Below are 18919 nucleotides of genomic sequence, written 5' to 3'. Positions count from 1 at the left end.
TCCACTGTTCTTAGGCTAAATATTCATACAAATGGGACTATTGTCACTAATGTTTAAGCATTATTTTTATTCGTATTTTACTTTATCTAATATATGGTTCTGAAAACTTGTGCATGTGTTCTGGAATTTATATGAGGCAGTTGGTTTGGGACGGGTTTATGCAATTACCAAGTATGATCATGTAAGTCATCTCACAAAATCATAATCGACTTACTTTTTTTATCAATGTACCCTAGATGTTGATCTTAAAACACATTACCGACATGTGGCAAATGTTTGTCCACTAGACTCATACATATGTGATTGGTTTTTCTTCCAAGGTTCAACATTGTTGTTTTAAGGTTGACCACCTTTGGAAGCTAGAAAATTGTCATATTTATTAATAATCAAAATACTTGCAAATCTACATAAAATTATAGGTGGCGGTATTTACAATGAAAAGTACCGAGATATCATATTTACGGATTTACCTTTCGGCTTATAACATTAAATTTTGTACATTTTGGATAATTGAGACACTTTCACCTGAATGTGGCTACATGTATATGTGTGTGATTGTGTCTATATGTGATTATGCTTTAATTTAACTTTGGGGATTATGCTTTTGATTTTAGTTGTCATGATGTTTAACAATAATGTAAGATATGTTCATTGATTTTGGATGTAAAAACACATGCATCGCATATGTTGTTTTAATTTCATATAAAAAACTAATAAGTGAGAATAAAAACTCAAAAAAGGGTGTTTATCAACTCCTATTCGATTTTTTATACTTTAGGTTTTTGATTTCATTTGGTACTCTAGATTTGATATTTTTAATAATTAAGTTTTGTTATGTAATTTGAATTTTTTATTTTATTTAATTAGGTTTACGTTTTGTTTTTTTTTCTAGCCATTGATAGTTAACAAGCAGAAATCAAGTGTGCGCCTTTGGCGCTGTCTTGCATTTAAATAATGATAAATATTTATGTGGAAATTGTCAATGGATAGTTTGATGTTATGTGGATTGGAGGGTCGTGGGTTAACTGTTTATGTGAGGTACGTTGCTTTGTAATATAATATTTATTTATATACCCATATGGAAGGTATTTCACATCATAAGACCTGGACAAACTTTCATTGGAGTAAGGATAGAAATGAACGCAACATAAACGTAAAGTAAATAGACATAGGGAAACATAAAGACAACGCCATCGTTTAGTCATCAGTTGTATCTTTGATTGTGCGTTTGTATTTTCCAATTCGTTTATGAATTGATCCGAGCATGAAGGAGATGTTGTCTTCCATGAACAGGTCCTCTTCTTTGGCATCTTGCAGGATTGTTTTTAGGATTCTGGAGATGGGGTTGTCAGTGTCTGTCAAGAGACTGGTGTGAGAGGTTTCATCCATGGTGAAGCCTTCTAGTAATTTCGTCTGAGCTGCTTCAATAAGATCTGCTACTTCCCGAATGTAAGCAATGAGTGAGAGGAGCACGTTGTGGAGTTGTTGGTTGTTCATCTTTTAATATGGCTATTGTACGTGTTTCAGATGTTGGGTTTTTATAGAACTTATGAAAGGAGCAGAGGGGGGGGGGGGGGAGGGGGGTGTTATGGGTGTGGTTAATCAATGACGTGTGTGTATCTAAATTTCTCTGGGTGGCATTGTTGTTATAGTAGGTTAGATAAGTCATTGCATGCAATTGTATTTAGGGTGTGAGGTGGCCTTTTGGTGGTATTAGTAATGTAGGCTATATTTGCATAGGTGTGTATATGATTAAAATATTTGTTATTAACACTATTGGGGTTGAAGTGGGTTTTTTTTATAGTAATGTATATATAATGTTAGTAGGTAGTTGTTTGGGTAGTATCGAATGTTGTTCTTATTTTTTTTAATAGTAACTACTTTGGGACCAGCATGTCGATATCTTAGATTATAAAAAGCTTACTTTTTTTAATGGCCGCTGTTTTTTAGTACAAGTAAGGAAGGTAGTCATTACTTTTTAAACAATGACTAATGTTGGTATGTTACAATGGATATTTTTTTTGTACTGATATATGCATGGTAATTTTGTAAGGGAATAGTACATGTGCAATGTTGTAATTTGTTTTATGAGTAATATAAATGTTGTTGTGATTTTTTTTAATAATCTAATATTTTGTAGGACTCAGTAAACACTGCTAGTAAACACTGCTGATATATTCATGGTAATTTTGTAAGGTAATATTACATATGCAAAATATGATATGGTTTTTAAGTTAGTAGGAATAGCAGTAAAAGGAAGGGTTGGTATTACAGAGGTAATAGGAAGTGGAGATAAACAAAGGGTTAGCAGTATAGAGCTGGTACACAAAGCCATTGTTTTTATTGCTACCGGCGTGGTCGTTTCGGGCCTGCATCAGATTTTTCCATACCTGTGATTTAATGTTAACAGGCAGTTGTTTTTTTTGGGTATACTTGTTTAATGTGTAGTGAGTATTACCTGGATTTTCAAAATTTAATGCCCTCTTGACTTTGGGTTGATTTTGTGCGGATGAAGACGTAGGTGTTTTATGAGGAACATTGGAGGAGGATGTGTTTTTTGAAGGTGGGGTTGTTATTGATGATGATTGAGAAGAGTTGTCTTCGATATCAGTTATTATGAAACAGATGTTCCTTTCTGTTGACGTGTTTGTGATCCATAATTTCATCTTTTTCGTGATACCTTCGGTCTCTTTTATAATGGTGGGCAATTTTTTCCTGTGGTTTGGGTCGTCCTCTAGTATGAGTTTATCTGTTGTTGTTCCAAATATTTTTTGGGCAGCGTTGTTAGATAAGGTAACCGTCATTGAGGAAGTTGGGTCCGTAATTGTTGCCATAAGTTTGTACCTGTGTGCATGAATGATATGAGTTCATAGAAATTGTTTTTATATTTCAATTTTGGTTTTGAGGGTGTTGTCACTTACATGGGAGTTGGAGAGGTAACATTTCCGTGTGATGGACAGAACCAGTCCTTTCCTTGTTTCAGTGTTGATATCTTACACTATGGACAGAAAAGTTGGTACCAATAATCTGAAAAAAGGTACTCTATTATGGATGCCTCTGCTGTCAAAGTTTTTTCCTGTTAAAGAATGACAAATCTATAATATATCTAATAATCTTGATAAAGGGAAGGTGGATATAACTTTGACAGAGTATGAGTGTACCAAGAGATCTGAATGTTTTTTCTCATTTATCTGTGTAAGTGGCATTGGAAGTCCAAACAGAGGTGTTGAAGCAGCATTTGTCTTGTAGCTGTGATTTTTAGAGACTGTTAGTATAGACATAAACATGATTATAATATATTGTTTTTAGGATGGTACCTATCCAGAAGTGTATCTGTTTCTTTGATAGGTGGATTTACGTATATGTGGGTTGCACTACTAGTTCCTAACCTTAATGAACCTTGAAATGAAGTATTTGTAATTATTTTAGATTCTTTTATTGGTAGTTGCATCAGCAATAATACACATTGGTTTTTCATCAAACATACCACCATAATCCATGATTCGGATGTTTGTGACAGCAATGACAGTGGGAGCAGGTGCATTCTCAATTGTGTTCCGATTAAATTTTGAAGGTGCGTCAGTGCATTCTTTCCACAAGCTTATCGCAATATCTTCACCACTGTTGTTTGCATGTTTTAAGTATGGTAATTAGTATATATGTATATTTTCAGAAGGTGCAACACTTACAATTCATTCCTTAGAATGAGGAGCAGGTAAGGTTCATCGTTTTTCTTAGTGCAGGCCACTAGTTTAACGAAAACTCCTAAGAAATCTGCACAATGAATGACATGTAATATGTTTACATACGTTTTGTTTAAGAGGTATGTACAACACAATAATATTGAAAGTAGTTTGTAAAAGAGCATGTATTGTTATGTCAATGTTTTGTGGTCCATTTATGTAATCTAATACCTGGGTATTGGTTGATATAATCTGGTATTTGGCTTTTTGGTATGAAGTTAAACCAGTGTGTTGGAATAGTAACTGTATCTGGGATAGAGCTAATAGAGGGTGTGGTGCCAAAAACGATGTATACCGGATTGTGTAACCATTTCTGGTATGCGTCTGGTTCTCCACATCCATATTTAGTTAGTGTGTAGCATTTAGAAAGAGCAAGAGCAGACTGTACAAATCTTTGATCCTTTCTTTGACCAAGAATTTGGATTGCATCACCCTGATATATTAGTAGGAAGCATGTGGAAGTCAATATATGCATGGAATGGATGAATATTAATAAGATGGTTCAGAAACTTACATATCCGTCGACCGCTAAAAACCAGGTTTCATGACCTCGGACTTGTGGCGTCCATGTACGGAGAATGCGTACCTGCAGTGCTGTTCCTGGGGATGCATACCCCAGCTTTGAGATTGCAGTGAATATTTCAGACATGTGGTTGACACAAGGTTTGAGAAAAAAAATGGAAATTAGATGTTTTATGCAAGGAAAATTATGTATGTTTAGAGATGTAGTATGATATGATCAGTCAATAAAGATGTGATGTATTATAATATATGTTTGTAGAAGGTCAATATGACACAAGACTCGGAAGACAGGCAGGGATTGCAATTTGTTCTATAAGAAAATATATTCATATTTTACTGGTTATTGCAATACAGAAAGGCAGTAAGAGTCTGGTGTAAGATGTTTTATGTTTACAAAAGATGGATATGCATTTGACCTCATAAATTGTAATTGTGGGCAAGAAATCTTTAAAGACAACATTTATTGTTTTGCTATGTGCACCACCAACATTAGATTGTATCAGTACTTTAATAGATTGTGGAGACGTAGCACGAGAGAGGGCAACATAAAGTTGTCCATGTGTGAAAACTGGTTCCGGCAAAAAAACTCCGATTTTAGATAGTGATTGACCGTGACTTTTTTTGATTGTCATGGCATAACAAACCTTGATTGGGAATTGCTTTCTAATAAAGGTAAAAGGGATTTCAGGGCTTTTATGTATAAATTTTATCTGGGGCAGGCACACTTGTTTTCCGATGGATGTGCCAGTAATTATTGTTGCCTGTATCACGTTTGGCAATAACTGTGAAACAATTAACCATGTACCGTTGCATAAACCTTCTCTTTGGTTGATATTTCTTATTAGCATAATAGGAGTGTTAATTTTCAGCGATAGTTTGTGGGGTCGGATAGCAGGAAAGGTGAGCCCGTTCAGGTATTCGACCGGATAGAAAGTGTTAAATTCTGAAGATTAGTTTCCATTAGATTCTATTGTGTCAACACTTGTATAAGATGTTGTCTCGTTAGGGTTAAGTTCTAGGATGAGCTCGTTTATTATGTGCGTCGTATCGTTCTTTGGACATACAATCGCCCTACCTGCCAATACAGATGGAGAAGGATTGAGAAGAATCCCGTCACCATATACAAAATTTATAAGATTTTTCAACGCATTTTCTCCTGGTAATATAGTGAGGGAAGAGGGTATTTCAATCCATTTTGTGTCTTTTTTATCAATAGGATCTGATTCTCCTAAAACACTATCCCCAACGTTTAGTAACCACGCTGCAAATTCTGATACAGATAGCTCTGATTCTGAATAGGTGCTCGTACTCATTAGACGCATATTATGGTTTAACTTATAAATTGTAAAACATGGCCATAGGTATGATTTGGGTAAAGTCAAACTAATGATATGTGAGACTGTACTTTTTAGGGAAATAGGTAATGTTTGACGAAAATCCCCTCCTAACAGTACGGACATTCCACCAAACACCTTCGTATCACAATCTAGAATATCTCTTAGGGAACGGTCTAGGCATTCGAAACAACGCCTATCATTCATTCGGGCCTCATCCCAGATAATGATAGACGTAGGTTTCAATAACTCTGCAAGTAGGGTTTTCTTTGAAATGTTGCATGCGGCTTTTTGTGAAAGGTCAATCGGTATACTAAATCTGGAATGAGCAGTTCTACCCGATGGTAGCAACAATGATGCTATGCCCGAGGCAGCCACATCAAGTGCGATCTTCCCAATAGAGCGGAAGTATGCAAGTAATGTAGTCCAAAGAAATGTCTTGCCTGTTCCGCCATGTCCGTAAATGAACAGGACAACCTGTTGTCCGTCTTTTTCAGACGAAACAACTAACTTATAAATGTGGAGCTGTTCACTATTTAATTGTGATAGCATGCGTTGGTGGTCTAGTTTGAGTGTGTCCGTGTCATATGATGTCTCTTCTAGAAGAAGTCGATTTTGCAGCAGTCTAATTGTCTCTTCCGTTGGTTTCGGCAAATGGAAGTCAATGACCGATTTGGAAGGAGTCGAGGACTGAAGTATTCCTTCCAGCTCAAACAGAACCAATTATTGTAAATGAGCATCACCTATATGTAAATTCGATCCGAAATTCTGTGAATTGATATTATACAGCAAGTCGTCACTCATTTTTCTCCATCTAATTTCCCACAGGGACATAGGATCGCTGACATCACAGTGAAGAAGCAAGCGACAGAAAAGTGATCTTAGTTGGAATGAATTTGCCCACTCAGATGCTTCAGTAAATGCGGTCATCCATTCTTTGTCTTCTCCAATCAGGCCCAATGCATCACACGCAACACGAAAATTTGGATAGACCTTGTTGCAAACGGTACATACATCCTCATAAGATGTGCAACCAACCTGATGACAAAGCAACATTCGTAAATAGAACAATTCCCCTGCAGAAGGTGCACAAATATAAGTCTACCTATCGCACTGCTTGTCATACGTTTTCTTCGTTTCCATGTTTTTGCTTCCTTATCCCACCAATACTTTGTGGGAAACGCAACATACGTGAGATCTGTTCCTGACAATTCCCACTTATTATTTTCAAACCATTCTAATAGTAGAGTGTAACCGAAAGCTGGATGTTGAACAACGTCATGGATGCGAGTGTCTTCTTTGAAGTAAACTGTCTGCTTATTTGGTAGATGAACTGGGAGTATTGTGACTGACGGTTCCCGCTCATGAATGGGAAAATCAAAAATACTCCAGGCAGCCTCGTGAGGGCAAAGGTAACGACCGTCAACAAAATTCCGTATTTCGTCGACAACAACGTGTTGTGAAGAGGTGGTACATTGACCAACCGACACATTTTTCTGAGCAACAAACCTCACCCGCTCCATTCCTTTGGAAACATATTTGAACAAATATTTTATCATCATATTCCAACTACAGTACTCCACATTAATATGCGCGTCAAAACGACTGCATAAGCTTTTGTTGTATGGGACAACATATCTGTTATCTACCTGGATCCCGTTCTGTAGTGTATGGCGTGCCATACAATCTCTCTTATAATGTGCATAAACCTCTTTGTCAAAGATTGTACAGTGTTGGAATGGTTTTGGATATTTTTTTTACATTTGTCATCTTTCATACATGGAGCATTTACATTTAGCAAACCACATGGACCATGGATCATACACGTTGTAACAGTGTGGTACAACAATGGTTCTGATGATGGATCTGGCAGCTCAGCAGTAACTAATGCATTAATGTCAAAAGGGTCTTGTATTTTATGTGATGCAACGACCCACAACAGCGTATGACAATGAGGTAAGCCCCACTTCTGGAATTCAATTGTGTACAGGTCTACAAAAAAGAAGTCGATTGAAATTATTGTGAAGTAACGCAGAAATGAAAGAGAGAAAAATAATGTATATATATTTAACTAAGAATGAATATATACGAGTTACGTGCTACGACAGGTCCAAATTTTCTGTCTTCTTTAAGAAATCTTATAAAAGCCTTTACTTTCATATGGAAAACACGTGAAATGATATCGGCTCTACTATGTACATCGTTTTGATTATGGAGCAACATGTATCGTCTAATTTCTGGCCACTTCACATTGCATGTAAAGGTGATAAAATATTGTGGGTTCCCATGTTCTCTACAAATGGAGAGGGCATCTTGATAGTGGCTGTACATGTATCGGGGGCCACCGACAAAAGTTTTGGATTAATGTCTAAGTCCATAACTATAATTGGTAAGACTTGACCCGACCCGGCATGGTCCATTTGGGTTGCATGACATCGGTACAATTGGATAGACAAGATGTGGAAAAAGGATACTAGTGATTTATATTAATATATTATAAGTTCTAATATATTAATATATAATCATATTATTTAATTAGTATTGATCAAGAATTAATTTATAATTAATTAAGTGATCAAAAGGAACTAATTAAATATGGACTCTAAGATATACGTGTGTGATGGGCCAAGTTCATTTAGGTTGGGCTAAGCTTTCATGGATAGTCCATGGAGTGTTTAACCCATGGATCATATGAAATGAAAGGTCATGGGTATTAGGGTTTAACCCTAATCTCCACACTATATAAAGATGTCCTTGGTTGGTGAAATGGGTACTAGTGTGTCTACACAAAAGGGCAAGGCCGATTTCACTAGAGAGAACCAAAGTATCCTTATTCTCAAGGTTATTCCAAGTGTTCATGGTGTTGTGTGAACCATTTGAGGTGTCATACTTGGGGCACTAGGCACTCAAGCTTCATGAAGACAAGTTACATAAAAAAAAGGTATGTATTCTATCTATTTTATTACCCAAGTATATGATATTTATATGCTAGTATAGGGTAATATCTTGGAAACTTCATATTTGCATGTATAATAGAGAAAACATAGATCCAAGGTATTTAGGATTGTATGTGCACCATAGGATGTTGTAGTATACTAAAACCCAACAGTGGTATAAGAGCCATGGGTTGTTTTCTGTTATATTCATGAAATGTTTGATTTTCAAAGTTGAAAAAAAAAACAAAAAAAACATGAAGTTTGTCAAATTTTAAGATAATTACTTGTTTTGTGAAAAACAAATTATTTGTAAAATTTGAATCATTTGCTATATGAGTTGAATTAGGTCAAATTTAGTAAAAGATAAAATGATATGATTATTTTATTAGTTTTAAAAGTTTGATCTAAATGTTTTAAGGAGTTACAAATTTTGTCATAAAATTTTGGAGCTCAAAAAGTTTTTTTTAAAGTTGTGATCTTATGTGTTTTGAAACCTCCATAAGTTATGGATATGAAAAGGTTTTAAAAAAAAATTGTTTTTATGGAATTACAAAATTTGGTGTTAATGTTTTAAAGAATTTCATAACTTATTCTTAAGTTATGGAACATGAAAAGTTTCATCATAAAACAAGCATTTAACTCCATAAGTTATGGATTACCAAAAGTTCTATGTTTCCTTGATTTATGAGTTAGTTTAGATTAACGAAAAAAAAATTTGTGTTTTAGTTGTTTTCAATCCTAATTAATCTAAAAGTTGTTCATAAAATGTGTTTTTTTTGTAACTTGTCCTCAAGTTATATGAAAAGTCACATTTATAAATCTTAAAAAACTCATAAATATGCCTTAGGTTATAAAAAAAAATGAAGAGTCTTTTCTTATAAATAGTTTTTATGGCTCCATAACTTGTCCTCAAGTTATGGATGTCCAAGAGTCTCTTCATTAAAAGTTTTAAAGCTTTACTTAAAACTCATAAGTTATGAAAATCCAAGAGTTTTGAATAGTTTCAAAACTTGCCCTCAGGTTTTGGAATCGAAAAGTTTTCTCTAATGAATACTTTAATTCCAAGTTAAGCCCTTAGAATTTTAAAAGTTAAAATTCAACCCTTATACTTTATAATATTATAAGTTCATAATATATATATATATATATATATATATATATATATATATATATATATATATATATATATATATATATATATATATATATATGTGTATAAGAGCAAGTCAGTCTTACTATTAGTAGGCCTCATTCACGAAGTCGGTCTATAAGGGGGGTATAAGGTTGTTGCCTATAAAATGGCAGCTTAATGGGTGTCCACTCTCACCCACCGCTTCCTTGACTGGTGGAGGGTCGTTAGCCGAACAGGTAGGACAAGGACTATAATTCTCCCTTCATTAAAAGTATTAATGATAAATACTAAGTAACTAAACCTTTTATTAATTCCCAATCTTAGTTACTTAGGAAAATGTGAATAAGGTGCTAATCCATGAAATTACACTTTGCACTTTGTTTAAACCGTTAGTGGAGCGTGTGTGGTTAACCGGCACACAAACCTGGATTTAACAAAGTAGGCAAAGGGTAACTTAATATTTATCATAGTATCGGTGGAGCTCGTGTGGTTAACCGACACATTGATTGAGGGGTAAATATTAAGGGTACCAAGTATATTTGCATGGTTACTTCACACCTTATTTTGTGATCCTCGGCATCCCAGTCACAAAACCTGAAGGGCACACTCGAGATTGAAACATGCCATTGAAAAGTTCAATGAATCTCAAAAGATCTAGGAGTTTCAAATCCAAGTAAAAACCTAATTAAATTATTTCGTTTTTCATGGTGGAAATTGGTAAATCGTCATTTACCTACCTTCAACTATTTTATAACTCGGATTACGGCATCCCTCTTCCAGTTATAAATAGGTTGTTGGATCCTAGCCTTAATATTTCATATTGGGTGTTATATTAAGGACTTTAGATCAACTATCTTGAATATCTCCCAAAATATGTCTAGTTCAGACATCTATGATCTTCCCAAATCTCTTGGAACTTTACTTCCTCCACCTCCTCCAATTATTCTCCCTAACCCACAAGTTCAAGGTCACTCAAGCCCTAATGGCAAACAAGGTCTATGTGTGATCACATCTTAGAGATGAAGTCACATATTGACAAGCCGGGAGAGTTGGGTGTCAAAGTCTTGAGAAAGTTGGATGTCCAATCACTTTCTAAGTCACATAGTGAGTTCCTTTGGAACTACTATGAAACAGACTATGACATGAACCTTAATGATCATATCTATTTGCTTGGTGCTGCTGAATCAGCAATGATTTGGAACGATAGTAAAGCAAATTTAATTAGAAGATCAACTTCCCAAAAACTTTATGGACAGTGACAATGGTGACACTGGAAATCCAGAAAAAGCATTCTCTTCCCAATGGAAAGGGATTGGCCATAGCCAACCCGGTTGACCAAATGGTAAAGAGAAAGGCTAAGTCTGAGATAGTCCCATTACCAAAGGGTCCATATGTTTATTTTGCCAAAGGAAGGGGCGTTGATTGCAAAGCTGCCAAATTTACCTAAGGATGTTAAAGTCAATAAGTTTGACTCTACATCAGGTAGAGCCCATTATCTAACTCTGTTAAGTTCTATTCTGAGATCCTCATTACATGATGTGACTGGGTCACATGTTGATGTTTTAAGAATCAAAGAATAGAGAGAAATCTTAAAGGAAGTATATGCTGATTCTGATCGCGAAGGTGAATTTCGATCGCATCAGAATTTTGAGCAGTTGCTTAAGAAGTTATGATATATTGCTAAGGAATAGATAACAACAATTTTCCATGTGGATTGTAAGGATAAGTTTTTCCGCAAAGTTTTAAAATAAAAGAAAATTGTTTAATTTTATTTATTTGAAGTATCCTTACAATGGCATTTGTGGAAAATTGTTGCTTATATGATTCCACTGACAGCAATATTGGAAAATGGATTTGATTCTTTCATTTGTGGTAGTGTCTAAATTTACCAAATCAGGAAAGTTCCTCATCGCCCAAGTTTCAATTGGACCGAAACTTGGAATCATGCAAGTTGAATAGTATGATGAATGAGAACTTTCAAGCATTGGAAAATCAAGACTAATTACTTGTTCACATGGATGTGTGAGTCAAGTGAAGGACTAAAGGGATCGAGTACACATTCTTATGCACTGGTCATGTCCACCACAAAGCTCGTTAAGACTATTTGATTTACTAAAGCTTAGTAAATATGGTTATACTTACAAGTTTAAGTATAATTCTGAAACATTGGAAAAGTCTCAATGTATGGCAGAACGAATGGGAAGAATCAAATTAGGCAGAAAGATAAAATTTTCTCAAATCTGAAAAGATGGGAGAGTAATTTAGTATCAGGTTTGTGATCATCTTAATGATTTAGAAAGCATATCATAATTAGTCCTCTAAAGGTCATCTTAGTGCATTCTTATGACTAAGAAGAGGAGTCATGAATTGTTGAAATGTTTAGATCAGGAAGATGAGTCATACTTCGTTCCAAAACAATTCTTAGAGTCATACTCCAAGATTGTAACTTGAGTGATATATCTTAAAGAAAGGTTTAAAACACTTGTCAAATGTAAGAGTAAAAGTGTCCTTCTCTTGTACATTTGAAATTGGTAAGTTGTGATGTTTTGGATAAAACAAAGACCAACTAAGGCCAATTGTGTGAAGTGTTTGTCTTAATAAAGAATCCGCACTATCTCTTGAATATTTGGCAAGATAGTCTTATATGTCAAGAGGACAGTGGAAGTCTTAAAGATCCTAAAAAGAATTTCAAGAACTAATCAAGAATAAAACCTGAGGTTCTTCACTAGCACACGACTTGAGGTTTGTAACCTATCGTGTTGACATATTCTGTGCCCATTCCAGTTAAAGTTGGCTTTGCATCGGAGTTCTGAAAGTTCTCAATTGGTTGCACAACAACTTGGAAGCAATGGCAGGCCCTGTACTGCCAGGTGGCAAGAAGTTAAGATTGCATAAGTTCAGTCCCTATGAGTTTGGATTTGTCATTATCCTTGTCTTGTGACTATGGTTTTGACGATTCACATGGATAAGAACACATACACCATAAAATCTAAGGGTCATAAGGTTTATCTCCGATTCATGAAAATGATGGTGAGGAAACACTTCCACCAAGTAGATTTGAAGCAGATGGCAAAAGGTCTAAACAATTGAGACTATGATTACGACATCCCTTTTCATAGTTCTGAAATTGTTTAGACACACATGCATGCTATCTAAGGCAAGGTGTATGATTTTGATAAAGTTTTATCAAAGCATCTCGTATCAGAAATCTGAACTTTGGTAAGAAAGTCAATAAAGTATTGATTTCTAGAAGTCCAGCTGATTTCTGAGTACATGTCAAAGCTAGTGGGAGCATAAGTGTTATGCTAATAATCATCATGTTAGTGGGAGCATGATAATTATTGTTAGTGTTGCAAGTTAGCAATGTTAATTGTAGAAAACAAAAGTTTCAATTCGTGAGGCTGTAGAGATTGAAAAAGTTGTTTTGCTATAATTAAGGGAGATGATATACTTCATTTCAGTTCTAAAGGCTTAGATTGAGACCTTAATCATCTTTAGTCAAGAATATATATATATATATATATATATATATATATATATATATATATATATATATATATATATATATATATGAATTTCATGTTGGATTGGTTCAACTTAAGGAAATTCTATATATTGCATTCTCAAAATTCGATTATGATTACGGCATCCCTCTTCATAGTCAAATTTTGAAAACATGGCAAATAAAAATATTGTAGCAAAAGACTGGTCTAGAATCATGTCTTTATGTGAGACATCATGAATCGTGTACCATTTGCTTTGGGTACAGGATCGATTGCATGTGCTATAATATTTGTCATTTCTAAATTTTTCCAAATGCCCAGAGGCATTAAGAAGGGAAAAGGTCTAGAATTGGATATGACTAAAATGATTAAGCAATTGTCGAGGACAATCTGAGGTTTACCAAAGATTGGTTGCTCAGTGACAGTTGGAAGTATAGTGCTAATTTTGGAAGGACCATATTGACATATTCTGAAAAGAGGCATCTCTTGTTCAGAAGTGATAGTCAAAATGAGAATATGGAGTTGTCTCCATAGGTGGAAGTTATCTGTGTAAGATTAGAAAACTTAATGCAAGAAGCATGTCCAAAGCAATGTACTTTGAATATGAGACTTAGTTTCCATGGAGTTGATCTCCATTGGAATACCTTATAATGACTGTTGACAACTCTTTGTGACTTTGTACATATTCATTACAGGAGGGCCAGTGCATATAAGTTTAAAATCTAAACAGATTTCGATAAATGATAGGAATTTGAAATTCTCACATTTTTCGATAAGGATTTGGGAGTGTGAAATTAGAATCATTGAAATTATGTTCAATTGGTTTATTTCACAAAATAAGTATCATAGACAAACATAGAGTGCATACTTGGTGTATGGCAAAGCTATTGTTTAGAAAAACATAGTGTACATGCTTGGAGCATGGGACAACTAGTGTTTTTAATTCAGGTATAAAGTTGATAAAACCGAAACAATGAAATAATGAGTAATCAGTATGGTGATAAATAAAAGTGGTCAATTTATATTCATAGGGTTTGATACCATATTTGATTCATTTATTCTTGTGTTTCATTTTGCATGTTTTGACTTCCAGCATAAACTAGGTCATTCTTCCTGAATGACTAAGTTATTCAAACTATCCACAGTCGGTCATATGTTGGAAGTAGATATGAATCAAGACTGTCATGGGTTAGCTTGTAGAGGTCTAAGATGTTGGACAAAGCGGTGCTACAACACTCATGAGTGCTCATAAGTTCTGAGTATTGGATTCAACCCACGCTCATTTGAATCACTTCATGGATTTTATCACGAGTGATCATGAGACGATAATATCTTATATTCTTAAAACCTAGGGATATGAGTTGTTACTATGAGTTGGTTATACATTGATTGCACGAAAACGCATTGGTAACTCGATGTTATAAAACGTGTCTTTGTGTATGATTCAACAAGTAGTAGAACAAGCCATATGAGTCGAAGTTTATCCATTCCTTTTACCTTCGGGATAAAAGCGATATCTGTGGGCCCCTCGATGATTTAGCGATGACACACGTGAGTGCTTGGCCAAGCCAGGACTGATTTGATTTGTTCAATCAGTCAGTCATCATAAATCGTAAATCAGGAAACAACAAATGGACAGAGAGAATGATTGATAATCCATATCTCAGTCCATATGATATCTAGAATGGAGGAATATATGATCCCTTATCTAATAGACAAGTCATTGACAAAGGTCGGAGTTCATCGGCAAGGTCAGAGTTCGACAGAAGCTTTTGAGAGCTACGATTGCTAGTCGGGGTTTGAAGTCATACTCAATAATAGTTTTAGACTTATCCAAGTGGGAGACTGTTGGATTAATGTCTAAGTCCATAACTATAATTGGTAAGACTTGACCCGACCCGACATGGTCCATTTGGGTTGCATGGCATCGGGACAATTGGATAGACAATATGAGGAAAAAGGATACTAGTGATTTATATTAATATATTATAAGTTCTAATATATTAATATATAATCATATTATTTAATTAGTATTGATCAAGAATTAATTTATAATTAATTAAGTGATCAAAAGGAACTAATTAAATATGGACTCTAAGATATACGTGTGTGATGGGCCAAGTTCATTTAGGTTGGGCTAAGCTTTCATGGATAGTCCATGGAGTGTTTAACCCATGGATCATATGAAATGAAAGGTCATGGGTATTAGGGTTTAACCCTAATCTCCACACTATATAAAGATGTCCTTGGTTGGTGAAATGGGCACTAGTGTGTCTACACAAAAGGGCAAGGCCGATTTCACTAGAGAGAACCAAAGTATCCTTATTCTCAAGGTTATTCCAAGTGTTCATGGTGTTGTGTGAACCATTTGAGGTGTCACACTTGGGGTACTAGGCACTCAAGCTTCATGAAGACAAGTTACATCAAAAAAAAGGTATGTATTCTATCTATTTTATTACCCAAGTATATGATATTTGTATGCTAGTATAGGGTAATATCTTGGAAACTTCATATTTGCATGTATAATAGAGAAAACATAGATCCAAGGTATTTAGGATTGTATGTGCACCATAGGATGTTGTAGTATACTAAAACCCAACAAAAAGACGGGGGTAAAAGCACGCGTCTACCAACAGAACGACTTTCATTATCTCCGTTGCAAAGTGCATCATAGATCCTACTGATTAAGTCAGATCTAAGATGTTCCTGATTATTTTGATAGAATTCAAGACGAGATTGTTCGATACATGTATAAGCATCAACTAAAAACTGTTCAAACAATCTACATGAATTAAGTATAAGAGAGTGTATATTACAACGTGCATGTATCTGATAACTATAGTACATGTTCACTGTTAAGTTTCTAGCTTTGGAACCCGATTCATTGAAAAGTTTCAGCCGAGGTGACCACCCGTCCTCACCATACGGGAAAACCAGAGGGTATTCCAGTGGCATGTAACTTGGGTGGAGCTTACTAACCCACTGTGCCTGACCACCCTTTGAATGTATAAGTATATTGTATCTACTACTGACACAGTCGTCACCAAAAACAATGCATCCCAAAGTACCAGGCGCGGGAGGAGCGTAGCTTCTATCCGGAACATCATTGAAAAGACAAACCACATATTCATCTAAATTTCTTTCTTTAGCAATTTGTTTGGCTATTTTAAAGGTAGGTACATATTCGTTATGTAGTGTAAGTATATCCATCAACAACTCAACAATTCCTGGATCCAAAGGTTGCTTCGTAGGGTCCTGGAAAGCTGCCATCCTATTAGACAAATCGTGTTGCGTGTCTACCATATATAACTGCAAAAGCCTCGGAAGCTTACCATCATTAGGACAAAAAGAACCTATAGAACGTGAGAGCTGACCAGATACCTTAAACACATAAGGGCCTCCACCTCTGTTAATATCGTCATCAACCACAGCTCCAAAAGATGTCATAGAAAACATGCTATTGTAAGCTCTGACATTCTGCCTAAAAGAAGCACAACTATACAAAGAAGATAACTATGGAGGAGGCAGAAGAGGGTAAGGCAATATAACAGCACTAGACCTGCAGCATCGCGTATAACAGGCACAATCCTTTTCTGATAAATACAAAACCCTTTCAGCATACCAGAAAAAGGCGGAACAAAATTGACAGACGAAACTTGAATCACCCAAGTCATCATAAACAGGCAAAGATGAGGGCAAATTAACCGGAGGAAACATAGCCAGGCGAGGAGAATGTCCCCGTTTAGAAGCAGGTAAAGCCGACGACGAATCCCCATGTCGGAATTCCGAACGGGAAGTGGAAGGAAGAGCCATGACGCAAAGAGGAAACGAAAAACGCACAATACACAAGGAAGAACAGAAATAAAAAAACAGCCGACGAGAAGCGAAGGCAAAAAAAACGGAGGAAACAAACCTGAAGAAGTGATCGACAGAAGAAGGAAGAAGAGTTGAGAAGCAGAAGGAAGGTTTTACGAATGGTTTGACCTATGTGGGAAAAACAAATAAAGAAGGGAAGGTAAAGGCGGTGGCTAAATATATATATATATATATATATATATATATATATATATATATATATATATATATATATATATATATATATATATATATATATATATAGGGTTAGGTTCATGTGAGACCACTAGATTTTGTGAGACGGGGAGACCAAATCTTGACCACTTATCTTGAATAATTAAAGACTGATATTAATTTAGATTAAACCATAAAATAGGCGGTGGCATTTTTGTAAATTAATGGAACTTTGGAATTAGATCAAGACATGGAGGGGTAGGAATGAAATTTTGCATTCTTTTTAGTTCAGCACACAAAAATACCCGATATTCTTCCTAAAAACCCTAGATACGAACACTAAAACCCATTTGATACAAATCTCGATCATCGACATCTTCTGCTTCCTTCACAAATTTGTTTCGGATTAATCATAAAATCGGATCAAGTTCTCGAGCATCAAAATTCCTGAATCAAACGAAATCGAAGCTTGGTTTTACAATAAATGGGTCATTCGAAACCGGATTCAGATTTTGCATCTAGAGTTAATCCAGGTGACGTATAATACTATAATTTCTTCTTGATTTTATATATGTGAGTGATTTTGAGTTAAAATATTCTAATTTCTTCTCGTTAAAACCCTAAAAATCGATTATGATTCACTATCATTTTGATTTTCAATGTTCTGATTCATATTCTGATGTTGAATCGTGATTACATTTTGCTTTCATCGATTCAAAGTTCGTTCATGATTAAACTTTGTTTCCAATCTCTCAATAAAAACACAAAGAAATTGATTTTGATTCTTATCCTAAAAACTACAATTTCATTCAACCAAATCAAATCTCGGGTACACCAATTTGAAGATCTTTTTTCTAATAGATCATTAATCGTGGCTCATTTTGCTAACATTAATTCTAATTCTAGCTCTGGTTTGTGTGATGATCCGTCAGAAGTAGTAGATTCTCAACCAAAGGCTTCAGATCTAAGGTTTCATACAAAAAACTTCCCCTTATGACTTAAAAGATCCAGAACATGAGGCAATTACATCTATTGCAGGTATTTTAGGTTTCAATAATTGGTAAATTAGGTTTTATCTCCTTGTAATGTCTTAATAATATTGGATTTGCTTATTTGATGAATTATAAATTTGATTTTAGAAGTAGATTTATTGATTAATGACATGACCTGGTACTAAATCTGTATAATATGGGTTGATATGTTAGTATTCCAAATGTTCTTATATGATTCTGATTTGTATATGATTTTGATTTATATTAATAAATGGATTATCACTTTAATTTTTTGATTTGGTATTTAATTGAATCTCTTGTATGTTGTAAAGCTTTAGAATGTTACTAATATTTGATGTTTGTAGATAATTTAAGTTAGTTAGTTTCATATTCATCACAACAAAACTCTAAAATGATCACAAAAATGGCTCATTCTACACAATCATATTCTGATTATATACATGATGAATCTCCACTTTGCAAAACATGAACTTTTATAATTCCACTAAAGTCTATATATTCTGGAATGTTTTTATGTGATATTCTAATTCTTATATGAAGTATAATGTATGTTTTAGTTGAATACTATGTATATTTTGGATTGATATTTATTTTATATATTCTTGATTGTTATTATGCTAAATTTTAACTATTCTAATTATTATAATGTATGTTCTAGTAAAATATTCTAGATATTCTGAAATGTTATTACATGGTATCTTGTTAGT

General features: G+C 34.7%; 2 protein-coding genes across 2 annotated transcripts; both read right to left on the bottom strand.

Annotated features, from left to right (window-relative positions):
* Positions 1-5215: 5215 nt before the first annotated feature.
* On the bottom strand, positions 5216-6151 carry LOC145107090 (uncharacterized). The gene has a single exon (XM_079043961.1). The coding sequence runs from the start codon at positions 6149-6151 to the stop codon at positions 5216-5218; it is 936 nt and encodes a 311-aa protein (XP_078900087.1).
* Positions 6152-6322: 171 nt separating this feature from the next.
* LOC145107089 (uncharacterized) lies at positions 6323-16983 on the bottom strand. The gene is made up of 5 exons (XM_079043960.1): positions 16793-16983; positions 16016-16651; positions 15801-15952; positions 6726-7124; positions 6323-6675 (listed from the first exon to the last, which is right to left on the bottom strand). Exons 1-5 carry the CDS (start codon positions 16981-16983, stop codon positions 6323-6325), a joined length of 1731 nt encoding a protein of 576 aa, XP_078900086.1.
* Positions 16984-18919: the final 1936 nt, after the last annotated feature.

The sequence above is a fragment of the Lactuca virosa genome, chromosome 4 (genome assembly GCF_052849685.1).
Source record: "Lactuca virosa cultivar CGN04683 chromosome 4, Lactuca_virosa_CGN04683_v6, whole genome shotgun sequence".
Classification (NCBI taxonomy): Eukaryota; Viridiplantae; Streptophyta; class Magnoliopsida; order Asterales; family Asteraceae; genus Lactuca; species Lactuca virosa.
The sequence above is the reverse complement of the archived record's forward strand: the minus strand, read 5'-3'. Positions and strand labels throughout refer to the sequence as shown.